The 14748-nt window shown below is 53.3% G+C and overlaps 1 protein-coding gene across 3 annotated transcripts in view; it reads left to right on the forward strand.

Moving 5' to 3' along the window:
- ITGA2B (integrin subunit alpha 2b) overlaps positions 1-13929 on the forward strand; it is a 51307-nt gene extending 37378 nt beyond the window's left edge. For all 3 annotated transcript variants that reach the window (XM_030541013.1, XM_030541014.1, XM_030541015.1), the window contains 3 exons: positions 393-494; positions 1132-1254; positions 12876-13929. In XM_030541013.1, the coding sequence (XP_030396873.1) occupies positions 393-494; positions 1132-1254; positions 12876-12971 (321 nt within the window). In that variant the 3' untranslated portion in view covers positions 12972-13929. The remainder of the gene's footprint in view (positions 1-392; positions 495-1131; positions 1255-12875) is intronic.
- Positions 13930-14748: the final 819 nt, after the last annotated feature.

Genomic DNA, 14748 nt, shown 5'->3' on the forward strand with positions numbered 1-14748 from the left:
GGATAGAACCCAAGAGTCCGGGCTCCCTGCACAGCAGGACACACTGGGCTGCAGCTCCAGGGGACGGAGCTTGGAGATGCCCCGTCATCTCCCTTTGGATGGGCAGAGGCCCAGCTGCCCTGCTTCCCTCGAGGTCTCATGGCCCCACAGAAGAGCAGAGGGCAGTGGGGCCCGGCCGGGGGGTGGTGGAGTCCAGTGTGTCATCACATCTCCCTCATTGGGATCAGCCCATCCCAGATCCTGCCTGCCAGTGCCCAAAGTGCCCATGCAGGGCATTCAGCCCCTCACCGGCACGGCCAGTCACTGCAGGTCCGGGCACGGCCCCAGCACGACTGCCCTGCCAGTGAGTGCTGAGCCACTCCTGCTGCCCCCTGGGGCTCTCTCCCGCACAGCGGCCCCATGACCAGTTCATCATCCAGTCGCAGGCCTGGTTCAACGTCTCCGCCATGCCCTACCGCATCCAGCCCGAAGTGCTGCCCAGCGGACACACCACGGTACGTCCTTGGGGAGAGGCCACGGCCAGTGGGAGGAGCCACCTGTGGCCCCCTTGCTCTGTGGGGGGCTGGTTCTGTTGGCCCTGCAGCGCCTTGCTGGTGCCCCCATACTCTGCCCCCCGATACCGATTGGCATGGTGGCCCTGGCTCAGGACCTGGCTTCTGGCAGGAAGAGACCGAAGCAGGGACTGAGAGTCACAGCCCCCCGGAGCTTGGCCAGGGCACAATCTGCTGCCTGGGGGGTGCTGGCAGTGATGGGGTAGGGAGAGCCAAGCCGAGCAGACCCAGGGCACAGTGCCCTGGCAGAGCGTGCAGCCAGCACCTCGGATTGGCACAGAGGGTGTGGGCGAGAGCACCACGTCCAGCACCAGCTGCAGCTTCCTGGGCCAGAGGGCGGCACCATGGGGTGCCTGGTACCAGACCGCGCGTGAGGTCTGAGGTGGGGAACAGACACCTTGAGCCCCCTGCTGAGCTGGCCGGGGGTGGGGGGCAGCCTATTGTCATGGTAACGGGGGTCATTTGGGCTGGTGGGGCACCACCCTTGCAGCTCCCACCCTGAGGTGAGGGGTCAGCCCTTCCCCCAGACCCCGTCTCTCTCCCCCCTTGGTGGGGCACTGACCCAGCTGTCCCTCCCCAGGCACACACGGAGGTGGTGCGGGTGAGCCCGGATGCTGAGAAGGAGATCCCCACCTGGTGGGTGGTGCTGGCTGTGCTGGCCGGGCTCCTGCTCCTGGCCCTCTTCATCTGCGCCCTGTGGAAGGTGAGGCTGCCAGGGCTCATGCTAGCTGCCAGAACAGAGCCATTCCCGGGCAGATTAGTCCAGCCAAGGCCGGGGGGCTCCCAGCATCAGGATCCCCACACGGGCGGATCAGGGCCAAACCTGAACCTGGGGGTAGCCAAGAAGTCCGTAGTCAGGTTCCAGGCCAGGGTCAATACCAAGTGTCAGGGGCTGAGTCAAGTGTCAGGAGGCAAGGCCAGAGCCAGGAGTTCGGGAGCAGAGAGGGGTGTGGCAGCTACAGGAGATCCAGGCTGGGTTCCTACAGGGCGGGGAGCCAATCAGGAGCCATGAGGCTGCTGCCTTTCAGACCCCTTGAGGCAAGACTGCCCATGGTCAGTGTCCACAGCAGGTCGTGGGCAGTGGCACGCAGGCTGGTTCTCCGGAGATGCTGGCTGCCTGGTAGCTCTGCAGCCCTCAGTACTAGATCTGCAGGGTCTTACGTACCCTCCCCCCTTATGGGGTGCCCCCTGCTGGCCGGGATTTTCTGGGAGTGGCAGCAGCGAAGGCAGGTTGCGGGCATGGACTTGGGCTGTGAGCTCCCAGAAGTGCTTTTCTGGGTCACAGCCCAACCCGGCTTTGAGGCACCAGAGAGAAATGTGTCTGTTTTTGAAGTCCAGTATCTCATGGACCGCATCGTCTTCATGTCCTTGGACCCACACCGGAGAGCCTGGTGAGCGAAAGGGTTTCTGTGAGGATACATGAAACCCTGGGTGCCCTGTGAGGGATCTGGGCATCCCATGTGCTGGGTTGATTGGCCAGCTGATGGAATGTGGCTTGAGGGATCGAGGGTCCAGTTGCAACATGCTGGTGTGGAGGTTTAGGGCTGAGAGTGACACTTTTTGCCCGGCGATGAATGCCGGGCCTTCCTGACGCCAGCTATCAGCATACCACTTTTAGTTCTCCTCGGCCTTGTCCAGGTGGGACACATTGGATCTACTGCACCCTGATAGTGGCTGCTGGATTGATGGAGTTGTTGGGTATGGCTGAGTGGAAATGGGGGTGGAAGCCACAGTTGGCACAGAATGGACTCTGCCCAGCGGAGACGTGGCCAGCATTGCAGTAAGCAAACTGCTCAGGACAGGAGGCTCGACCATTTGTCCTTGTGGAAATTCATGAAACAGCACAGACATTGTTCTAACAGTTGATTCCCTCACGTGGCCTGACTGTCGGTTTGTGGGGAGAGGCAGTGGATGTGCAAATGCAGACCCCAAGCAAAACCGCGACACAAACTGTGGACCCCGATCACTTGTGCCGCTCTCCAGGAGCCCATGAAGGCAAAGGATATGAGTCAGCAAAGGACAGCTGGGCTGTCTGTTCTGCAGAGGGCAGGTGCACAATGGGGTTGCCATGGGCCATTTTTGTCAACTGGTCAACCAGAGTGAGAACTACAGTGTGCCCCTTAGACATGAGGAGCTCAACTGTGAAGTTCAGGGCAATGGCCACCAGGGTCCAGATGGGGTCTCAGAAGGCAGTAGGGTGCCGAGGGGTTTCAAGCGCAGCGTCTTGGTGTGGGTGCATGTCTCACAGCAATCAAGAGTCAAGTGAACTGTAGTGCGCGCTTGGGACCACCAGAGGAATGGGCGGCCAAGCGGAGAGTCTTGAGGTGCTCCAGGTGGCCTGCTAGTGGTGAGTCAAGACAGAGCTGCAGTACCTCAAACTGGAGGGGCTGGGTGGAACATACAAGCAGCCCTTGACAGAGAGCAAGCCATCCTGGACCTAGTATTGGCCTTGGTCTTCTGTCTTGAGTTCCTTGTGAGGGGGCACCTTCCCTGTGGCTGAGTGGATCAGTGACATGAGGTCTTGGGGAACTGTGGCATCCAGGAAGTTCCAGGGCTTGAAATCATGTGGGGACTCCACATGGGGGACTCCTGGATGGTGAGATAATCCCCTCTTTGAGACAAAGCATTGGCAGTCTTGGTCTGGGTCTTCAGGTGTACGTGATGGTGAAATTGAAGTGTGGGAAGAACAGGGCCCAGCAAAGCTGCCTCTGGTTCAATGCTTTGGCTCAGTGGAGATACTCCAAGTTTTTAGGTTCCGTGTAGCCCTGTACTGGGTACCGCGCACCCTCCAGATAGTGGCACCACTCTATGAAGGTCGCTTGGATGGCTAGAAGCAACTTATGTGGAGTTTTGTAATTTTGTTTGACTAGAGTGAGCATCCGTGAATGGCAGGCACAAGAGTGGAGATGCTGCTGGGGACCATGTCTTTGAGAGAGTAGGGCCCCAATTGCCATATTGGAGGCGTCAGTCAGGATTAGTCGGGATGGACCAGTGTTGGGGAACTGGCAAAGGTCATCTTGAGCCGGTCGAATGCTTGTGTGCGGCCGCCAAAGCCCAGGTGAAGGTGGTATTTTTGCAGAGAAGCACTGTCATTGGTGCAATGTCGCCTGAAAACCCAGAGATGAAGCATCTATAAAAGTTAGTGAAATCCAGGAAGCGTTGCGGCACCTCGATGTTTTGAGGGAGTGCCCAGGTTCATACTGCCCCACCTTCTTGGGGTCCATTTGGAGGCCCTTGGGGGACAAGATGTAGCCCAGAAACTTCACAGAGCACTGATCAAAGCTGCTGATTTCCAGCTTTGGATACAGGCTGTGTTGGCAGAGCTGTTCCAGGACCAACCGGACATGCTGGGTATGTTGCCCAGGATCCTCAGAGAAGATGGGGATCTCATTTAGGTGGACTGTGATGTACTAGTCTCGAATGCCATGGAAGACCTCGTTCACTAAGAGCTGCAATGTTGCAGAGGCATTTGTGAGGCCAAGTGGTATGACCAGCTATTCGTAGTGTCTGTACTGGGTTCAAAAAGCAGTCTTTCACTCATCCCAGTGGATCCGAACCAGGTTGTAGCCACCTGTAGGTTGAGTTTCTTGAATACTTGGGTTGATTGTACACAGGACGGTAGTTCTGGGATGAGTGGAAGGAGTAACCTGATTGAGGGCCGGTAATCCACACATAGGCACACGGTTCCTTTCTTTTTAACAAACAGAATACGGCGCTGGCAGGAGAGGTAGATGGTCATATGAAACCCTTGGCTGGGTTCTCCTGGAGTTCAGAACCTGGGCTGGCTGACCTGCGCTACTACATCACGTAGATATGGCCAAATGGCATCTTGGCCCCTGGGTGCAGCTCAATGGAGCAGTTATAATCCCAGGCTGCGGTGCGGTGTCAGAGATGTTCTTCTTGAAGATGTCACAGCAGTCGCTGTGCTTGGGGGACAGTGCCAAAGCCAACTCTGGTGTTGGTCCCACCTGACCTGTGGCCAGGCCGGGGTGTGTCTGGTTTCTGGGGCTTGTCAGATGACACATGCAGGCAGACATGCTGGAAGAACTAGGAGCAGAGGCTAACTTGGTGCAATCGCCAAAGAATGTGCAGGTCATGAGCCAACAGCCATGAAATGCCAAGGATTATGGGAAGTGTGGTGAGCAGATCGTCCCAAACTGGAGGAGGGCCGATGATCCCAAATGGCAACTTCCAGAGGTACTGTCACCTGTGTCACTGGCCTGATGACGGGAGCCATCTATAGTTCCCACTAGGTCGAGGACCATCTTTGATTGAACTGGATGGGCTGCTTTGTCCACTGCCTCGGAATCCACCAGTTCCCACTGTGGTGGGATTCGGTGAGCTTCTCTGCAACACAGAGGTGGACCTGGAGCTCAGGGTGTGGGGAATGCTTGCTGTGCCTGGGACGTGGTTTCCATCATATGCAGGGTTTACAGTTTGGGTCTATGGCTCTCAGCCCCCCACTGAACACATTGTCCCACTGCCTGTGCAGAGCCTGGTTCTCTGTCGTGAGCTACAACACTCTGTCTTGAAGGGTGGGGAGCTCCTGGAAGATATCAGCCCATTTGGGCATCTCCAGGGCTTTTCCAAGCTGAAAAGTCCTAGCCTCTTTAATCTCTTCTCATATGGGACCCGTTCCAAACCCCTAATCATTTTAGTTGCCCTTCTCTGAACCTTTTCTAATGCCAGTATATCTTTCCTGAGATGAGGAGACCACATCTGTACGCAGTATTCAAAATGTGGGCGTACCATCGATTTAGATAAGGTGTGACAAAGTTCCTCCTCTACCTTGGTGGGTCCTACGCTTATTGGTGGATTTTGCTAACCTCAGATTTCTTCCTGTATTGGATCAGAAGTTGGGAGGTTTGGGGGGGAGTCTGGGCCCACCTTCTACTCCAGGTTCCAGCCCAGGGCCCTATGGATTTGCAGCTGTCTATAGTGCCTCTTGTAACAGCTGTGTGACAGCTACACCTCCCTGGGCTACTTCCCCATGGCCTCCTCCAAACACCTTCTTTCTCCTCACCACAGGACCTTCCTCCTGGTGTCTGATAACGCTTGTACTCCTTAGTCCTCCAGCAGCACAGCCTCTCACTCCCAGCTCCTTGTGCCTCTTGTTCCCAGCTCCTCGCATGCGCACCACAAACTGAAGTGAGCTCCTTTTTAAACCCGGGTGCCCTGATTAGCCTACCTTAATTGATTCTAGCAGCTTCTTGATTGGCTGCAGGTGTTCTAATCAGCCTGTCTGCCTTAATTGTTTCCAGAAAGTTCCTGATTGTTCTGGAACCTTCCCTGAACCTTACCCAGAGAAAGGGGACCTACTTAACCTGGGGCTAATATATCTGCCTTCCATCACTCTCCTGCAGCTTATACTCCAGCTTATACTCAAGGCCCGCCAGGGATGTCAGTTGGCAGCTCCTTCATGGGGCCATGAGCACGGGCGTGTACTTGGTGCTGTTTACCCCTGTTCCCAACACCTGTCCTTTTTGTGGCGTGACAGAGACCCTAGCACACATTTATTTAGAGTATGCCAGATTGCAGCCCCTGTTCCGGCTCCTCTTGAATCTCTTTTTGCATTTTTGGTTGCACTTTTCCCCTCACCTGTTTATCTATGCACTCCCCATCCGTGGCCCCACAAAGATGCGGGATCTGCTTATCAACCTCCTCTTGGCCCTGGCCAAACTAGCCATCTACAAAACCAGGGAGAGGAGGTTGGCCGACAGGATTTCCTGCGACTGTGGGGCCTACGCCCGCCCACTTCCTGGATACCAACAGGATCACTCTCCTGTAGCCATCTGGACTGACCCTGTCACAAAGGGCAATAATGTATTCTCCTTCTTATTCTCTATCCCCTTTTTAATGATTCCTAACATCCTGTTTGCTTTTTTGACTACCTCTGCACACTGTGAGGATGTCTTCAGAGAACTATCCACGATGACTCCAAGATCCTTTTCCTGATTAGTTGTAGCTAAATTAGCCCCCATCATACTGTATGATGCAAATTAGTCGAAACAATAGTAAAGAATAAAATTGTCAGACACAAAGAATATAAATTGTTGGGCAAAAGTCAACATGGTTTCTGTAAAGGGAAATCGTGTCTTACTAATCTATTAGAGTTCTATGAAGGGGTCAACAAACATGTGGACAAGGGGGATCCAGTGGACATAGTGTACTTAGATTTCCAGACAGCCTTTGACAAGGTCCCTCACCAAAGGCAGTTATGTAAATTAAGCTGTCATGGGATAAAAGGGAAGGTCCTTTCATGGGTTGAGAACTGTTAAAAGACAGGGAACAAAGGGTAGGAATTAATGGTAAATTCTCAGAATGGAGAGGGGTAACTAGTGGTGTTCCCCAAGAGTCAGTCCTGGGACCAATCCTATTCAATTTATTCATAAATGATCTGGCGAAAGGGGTAAACAGTGAGGTGGCAAAGTTTGCAGATGATACTAAACTGCTCAAGATAGTTAAGACCAAAGCAGATTGTGAAGAACTTCAAAAAGATCTCACAAAACTAAGTGATTGGGCAACAAAATGGCAAATGAAATTTAATGTGGATAGATGTAAAGTAATGCACATTGGAAAAAATAACCCCAACTATACATACAATATGATGGGGGCTAATTTAGTTACAACGAATCAGGAAAAAGATCTTGGAGTCATCATGGATAGTTCTCTGAAGACATCCACACAGTGTGCAGAGGTGGTCAAAAAAGCAAACAGGATGTTAGGAATCATTAAAAATGGGATAGAGAATAAGACAGAGCATATCTTATTGCCCTTATATAAATTGATGGTACGCCCACATCTTGAATACTGTGTACAGATGTGGTCGCCTCATCTCAAAAAAGATATACAGGCACTAGAAAAGGTTCAGAAAAGGGCAACTAAAATGATTAAGAGTTTGGAGAGGGTCCCATATGAGGAAAGATTAAAGAGGCTAGGACTCTTCAGCTTGGAAAAGAGGAGACTGAGGGGGGATATGATAGAGGTAGATAAAATCATGAATGATGTGGAGAAAGTGGATAAGGAAAAGTTATTTACTTATTCCCATAATACAAGAACTAGGGGTCACCAAATGAAATTAATGGGCATCAGGTTTAAAACAAATAAAAGGAAGTTCTTCACGCAGTGCACAGTCAACTTGTGGAACTCCTTGCCTGAGGAGGTTGTGAAGGCTAGGACTATAACAGCGTTTAAAAGAGAACCAGATAAATTCATGGTGGCTTAGTCCATTAATGGCTATTAGCCAGGATGGGTAAAGAATGGTGTCCGTAGCCTGTGTTCATCAGAGGATGGAGATGGATGGGAGGAGAGAGAGATCACTTGATCATTGCCTGTTAGGTTCACTCCCTCTGTGGCACCTGGCATTGGCCACTGTTGGTAGATGGATCTTTGGTCTGACCCGGTACGGCCATTCTTATGATAGTCTCTCTAATCTCCCTTAGCATTTCATTGTCACTATCGCTGTCCTGGTCAGATGATCGATACCTAATGTTATATTCTTATTAGAACATGAAATTTCTATCCATAGAGATTCTATGGAACATGTGGATTCGCTTAAGATTTTTACTTCATTTGAATCTACATTTTCTTTCACATATAGTGCCACTCCCCACCCCACTGCACGACCTGTTCTGTCCTTTTGAAATATTTTGTACCCCGGAATGATTGCTCTCAGTCCACCAGGTTTCTGTGATTCCTATTATATCAATATCCTCCTTTATCACAAGGCACTCTAGTTCACCCAGCTTATTATTTAGACTTCAGCATTTGTGTACAAGCACTTTAAAAACGTGTCACTGTTTGTCTGCCATTTTCTGATGTGTCTGATTCTTTATGTGAGTGTTTCTCATCTGATCTGGCCCTTACATTATCCTCTTCCGTCCTCTGTTCCTGACTATAACCTGGAGATTCCCTATCATTAGACTCTCCCCTAAGAGAAGTCTCTGTCTGATCCACATGCTTCTCTGCAGCAGTTGGCTCCCCTCACCCCCCATCTCTTAGTTTAAAAACTGCTCTGCAACCTTTTTAATGTTTAATGCCAGCAGTCTGGTTCCACTTTGGTTTAGGTGGAGCCTGTTGTACAGACAAAACTACATAGGATCTTTTCAGGGGGCAAGACAAAGATGCCACATTTATTATGATAATCTGATTTATGACCAATAACTAATATCTTAATCCTTATACACACACATTATACCTATACACACACACACACACACACACACACCAGATGTTCTGCAGCTGCTGCATAGTTACCAGTCCTGGACATAGCTTGAGTTCGTGGCTTGAGTTTGCAGTTTGGGTTCGTAGCTTGTGGCGGTAACTGGCCAGGAAAGTCAGGCACAAGGACAAGCTGGGTCTCTGTTGGGCCTGCACCAATGTCCTTCCATGTTGGCAGCAGAATGTTACCCTCCAAAGTCTCCCATCTCACCCATCCTTTTTGTAGGCTTCAGTCTGAATCCAGAGTCTATAGATCTTGCTGTGTCACGCTGCCTCTGGGTTTGGTGATTGATCACCCGTCAATTGCAGGTGTGATTTCAGCCTGGGATCTGGCTTGGATCTTCCTTCTATTGCACCTTTTCTGTTTAGGGTGGACACTTCTTACTTTGTTAGGGCTCTTGTCTGCATCTTCAGCCATTGGTGTTTGAACTTTATTTCATCAGGACAGGCTGGGGCTGGAGGTTGATTCCATCATCCATACATGCCTCATTCACACATCTAAACTAAACTAATAAGATTACAGCAGGGTTTGCAAAAATGAAGGTTGGAGGAAGCTTTTACAAAATGGAGTGAGTGTTTTAAAATGGAGTTTGAATTACAATATGGCAAACAGTGAACAGAAGTTACAATGTAGGCAAGTGTAGTGAATGGTGAACAGAAGTTACATTAATGTAACCCTTCTGCCCCTCTGAGTTGGCAGCAACAAGGGCCGGGTTCAGTATCCAGGGGTTCCGTTTCAATAACACAATGCATAACCGGCTTGAGCCCCCACCCAGTGACCTGGGACACTTACATACCACACCCTCCTGGGCGCCTCTAGGAGGCAATACTTCCCCTCTCGCAAGCACGGAGTCTGAGTGTAGCAAAATCCTTTTAATAAAGAAAGGAAACAATGCGGCATCCCATTGGAGAAACACCACGAACAGGATTATAACACAAACCATAAACAAAAACCCACCTCCAAGTACATTTGGCAATATCCTTTCCCCCTCAGGGTCTTAAGTCTAATCACCCCAAAGTCCAACAACCCAAAAGTCCCTGGTCAGTGCTACCCCAGAATTAAAGAGTTTATCTGCAGAGTTTTACCCACCCAGCCTGGGTGGAAATGCGGGGGAGTCCACAGAGGGTGTTAAGGGGCACCTTACGTGGGCCAGGGCCAACTGCTTTGCCTCTCCATGGAGTTCTGCTGCAGCCTTCACCACGACCAGCTCCACCACACTAGCTGTGCCGCTCCTCCAGCCAACCTGCCAGCCACTCCAGCCGTCCCCGCAAACCGCTCCACTCCACTCCCTGTTCCATGGGCTGCTCCAACATGCTGCAAACCGCTCCGCTCTGCCAGCCACTTAACGATAGGTCTTCAGGCTCCCCCACAGGTTAACACAGCACTCAGTGATCTCAGCTCTTAGTAGGGGAGCCCTGGTGTTGGTGCACCATTGGCCCAACATGAATTCAGCTCAGCAATCTCTAGATGGACTCCTAATGGAATCAAAATTAGCTCTATTATTTTACAGTGGAGAGAGGAGGCTGTGCAATTGGTGTTCCAGGGTCTCAAAAGGGGCTTCTACCATCCAGTACACACACCAATCCCCAACCTCTCTCATGTCACTGGGTTTTGGAACCCATGTCCCTTGTCTAGCAAGTGTCATTTAATTTATATTGAGACATCTCTGTCATAAAGCAGTCTCATAGTTCCTCATTCACATAATCAGGTGGCAACACTTTATTTATCCTGCCCCAATAACAAAGAAATTGGGGATCCCAGAGCTGTCAAAATAACCATCCCAGGCTGCCTTGCTGGGTATGCCCATCCAAATATCTGAGATCTCACACTTCTTGACATTCTTTCCACACTTCCCATAATTCACCACCAGATGTCAGGGTAGGGCTCATCTTGACTCTGCTTACATCAATAAAGTGAACAATTCAAAACAATTTATCAATTCTACAAGCCCATCTCTCCTGTATAGGCTCCCCCCATCCCTAATTAAACCCCTCCTCTCTACCCCATCGTCTCATTCACACTTTGAGACTCTGAAGCTCTGCCTGCCTACCTGGCCCTGTGCGTGGAACTGGGAGCATTTCTGAAAATGCCACCATAGAGGTCCTGGATTTCAGTCTCTTTCCTAGCAGATTAAATTTGGCCTCCAGGACATCTCTCCTACCCTTCCCTATGTCATTGGTACCTACATGTACCACGACCACTGGCTCCTCCCCAGCACTACACATAAGTCTGTCTAGATGCCTCGAGAGATCCGCAACCTTCGCACCAGGCAGGCAAGTCACCATACGGTTCTCCCTGTCATCACAAACCCAGCTATCTATGTTTCTAATGATCGAATCTCCCATTACTAACACCTGCCTTTTCCTAGCAACTGGAGTTCCCTCCCCCGGAGAAGTAACAGTGCGAGAGGCAATCCCAGCTCCATCTGGAAGGAGGGTCCCCACTATGGGAAGGTTTCTCTCTGCTCCCATTGACTGTTCTGCTTCCCTGGGTCTTTCATCCTCCTCAACAGCGCAGGGGCTGTCTGACTGGAGGTGGGACAATTCTACAGTGTCCCGGAAAGCCTCATCAGCATACCTCTCTGCCTCTCTTAGCTCCTCCAGTTCCGCCACCCTGGCCTCCAAAGTCCGTACGTGGTCTCTGAGGGCCAGGAGCTCCTTGCACCGACTGCACACATACGCCACCCGCCCACAGGGCAGGTAATCATACATGCTACACTCAGTGCAATAGACTGGATAGCCCCCACTCTGCAGCTGGGCTTCTCCCTGCATTGTCTCCTAGTTAATGGAGGGTTTTGTTTAAATCAAGAAGTTTTGAATGTAGTTTAGTTTATAGTTTTATAAAACAGCAAGGGGCCCTTGCCCCCTTCCCACTCCCCTTCCAAACTCCCTTGCGAAACTCCCTGTTAGCAGCCCCTGGTCACAATGTGTTCACCTCACCCCAGGCCAGGGTGGTCCAGGCAATCTGTCAGGATCCCGACGAGGGCAGTCAGACCCCAGGGGCAGAGCAGCTTATAGTTGGGTTCCAGGCCAGGGTCGATACTGAGGGTCAGGGTCCAAGTCAGGTTTCAGGGTCAGGAGGCAAAGCCCAAGCCCAAGCCCAAGCCCAAGCCCAAGCCCAAGCCCAAGCCCAAGCCCAAGCCCAAGCCCAAGCCCAAGCCCAAGCCCAAGCCCAGAGTTCAAGATCAGGGGTGGGTGTTGGAGCAGCTACAGAAGATCTGTGCTGCTGCCTGGACACTTCCTGGAATGCCCCTTGGGTTTATATAGGGTGGGGAGCCAATCAGGAGCCATGAGGCTGCTGCCTGTCAAGCTCTTGAGGCGGGACTTCCCATAATCCTCATTGACAGCAAGTTGTTGGCCATGGAGCCCACGCTGGTACAGCTGCCTGGCAGTGCTTCCAGCCTAGGTTCTAGCCCTGCAGGTCTTAGGCCCAGGGAGACTGGCCCAGCCGGGGGAGGGGGCCCTGGGGGTTTGGCTTGGTGCTCAGAAGGGTCTGGATGACATATTGGGGAGGGTCTGTCACTGCAGAAATGAAAGCAGTGGCCCATCTGCCTGCCCCCCAGCCCCAGGGGCTCCACATCCCCTGCCCCAGCCAGCGGGCTGCAGTGGGCCCCCCTTTCCAGGCGGGTGCTGCAGGTGGGTGTGGGGAGGGGCAGAGGCACCCTGCTGTCCCCAATGCTCACAGGACAGGGGAAGGAGAGCTCTGCCTGCCACAGCCCTGATTGGCTGCTCTTCCCCAGGAGGCAGGGCAGTGGTGAAGGCAGCCAATCAGAGGACGTTTCATCCTCTGGGAGAGTGGAAATGTGGCCTCCAGCTGTCGGGCTGCAGTTGGAGAAACGTATTTCCCGGGTCCCTGATCTCATGCACACTGAGCCTGCTGCTGCCAGGGGGCCATTGTTGGAGATGTGTTTGGGGGAGTTGGGGGGGACGTGACTGATGGGCTTGTTGGGGGAGGCATGTCATTTGGAAGGGCCTTTTGGGGGATGTTGTTGGGGGGTGCTGTTCAGGGACAGTGGGTCATGTTGGGGGGCTGGGCTGTTTGGGGTTGTTGGGGGATCTGGGGCCTAGGCAGGGGTCTGGGGTAACTGTTTCCCTCTTTCACAGATGGGGTTTTTCAAGAGAACCCGGCCGCCCATAGACAACCAGGAGGAGCTAATGAGTGAAGAGACGGGGGAGCCATGCACAGGGAGGGGCCAGTAGGGGGGCGCCTCCCAAACTGCTCCCCTCTTTGTGCTCCTGTCCCTGCCTCCTGCAAGTGCAGCCCATGCCTGGGGCCTGTGCCTCAGCAGCAAGGAGAAACAAAGCTGATGCCTATGCCAGCCAGACGGACAGGCAGCTCCTGCCCCCCTGCTCTGCCTGCAGTGTGCACACCCTGCCCCGCGCCAGCTGGAGCTCCCCAGCCCACAGCAGTCTCCCCTCCCAGCCGAGGGCAGCAGGCAGCCAAGGAGCCCGGGCCGTACCCTGTGGCAGGCTGTGTCCTGGTACCAGAGCAGACACGGGCAGGGCTGGCGAGAGGAAAGTTCCCCCTCCGCCCCCGCCACCCCAACAGCTCAGCCCCAGGAATGCTGCACCTGGCTGGGATCTCAGTCCTGCCCCTGGCACTCAAGAGGGAGCTGAGACAGCAGCACAGAAGGGGCCGTTGGATCAGCTCATCTGCCCCCAGTGCAGCCCAGGCCCCCAGTGCTGAGCCCAGAGCTGGCAGAGACCAGGAGAGACCGAGCAGGGAATTGATGAGGAGACAGATCCACCCCCAAGGCTTCAGAGGAAGTTGGAAACCCCCTGAGGTCCCTGCCCATCTGCCCTGGGGGAAACACCCCAGCCGTGGCAGAGCAGTTGGCCCCAGAGCCTGCTGCCCAGCCCCACGCAGCCGGGTGCCCTGGCAGCTGGCGCTGCCTCTCCTTAGCACCACGTCCATTTCCACTCCTTGCAGAGGCTGATCAGCCCTGGGTGGGGGTCAAACAGCTGCCGAGGCCCCACCCGTGCAGGGCAGAGCACCAAGCCCCCAGCTGCACCCTTTGGGGAGACGGAGGGGGGGCCTCTCCCATTCGCCACCCACTGCTCCTGCATCATGGGCCCCGCTCCTGGCCAGGGGAGCAGGGAATTGTAGCCTCCCTCCTGCTGCTTCCTGCTGTGCAATAAACGAGCTTCCAGAAGCCTGTGCAGGGTGTCCTTTCCTGGCCACATGCGGGGGGAGCAGGTGATCGTGGTGCATGGGGTGTGGGAGTAGTGGGGGCTACTCCTGGATGGGAGTGGGGGAGTGGGGGGGGCGGCGGTAGGACCCTCACGTGCAGGGCAGTGGCGCCAGTGTCCCTGGGGAGCAGCAGCTTTTCCTCAGCCCTTTGACACAGAGGCAATAAGAAGGCTGCCTCCCATTGCATGCTGGGATGGAGGCATTGCTTTCCAGCCTCACTGCATGCTGGGATTGAATCGGGATGTGCAAGAGCTCAAATGGGGGGGGGGCTGCATGTCAGCTCAGCTGGGTCTGCCCCTTAGCGATGGGGGGGGCATGGGAGGATTTGGTGGCAGGAGAGGGGATTAGCCCTAGGCCTGGTCTGGGCTGCCACGGGGCTGGGCACTTGTCTCCTTTCTCTGTAAACCCGTCGCCAGTCCAGACAGCTGGCACAAGGGGCCATTAGCCCAAGGGGCAACTGCTGCCAGCACACTCACCATTGGCCTTTGTGTAAAGGTGTCCTAGGGAGGGGTGTCACAGCTCCCGGTGCTCAGCCCCTCCAGAAATCGGGGAGGGGGCAGGGCTGGTTCAAAGATATTTTGCGCCCAGGTGAAACTTCTACGTTGCGCTCCCCTCCCTCCCCCGGAGCACCGCTTATTATAAACTTTCAAAAATGAATACTGCATAATGTGGCCTTGGTTATTAGAATTAATACACATTCGGCTTGAAAATTTATTAATTTCATTATCAGAGGGGGTCCGTGTTAGTCTGGATCTGTAAAAGCAGCAGAGTCCTGTGGCACCTTAG

The sequence above is a fragment of the Gopherus evgoodei genome, chromosome 23, assembly GCF_007399415.2.
Source record: "Gopherus evgoodei ecotype Sinaloan lineage chromosome 23, rGopEvg1_v1.p, whole genome shotgun sequence".
In the NCBI taxonomy this organism is placed as follows: Eukaryota; Metazoa; Chordata; order Testudines; family Testudinidae; genus Gopherus; species Gopherus evgoodei.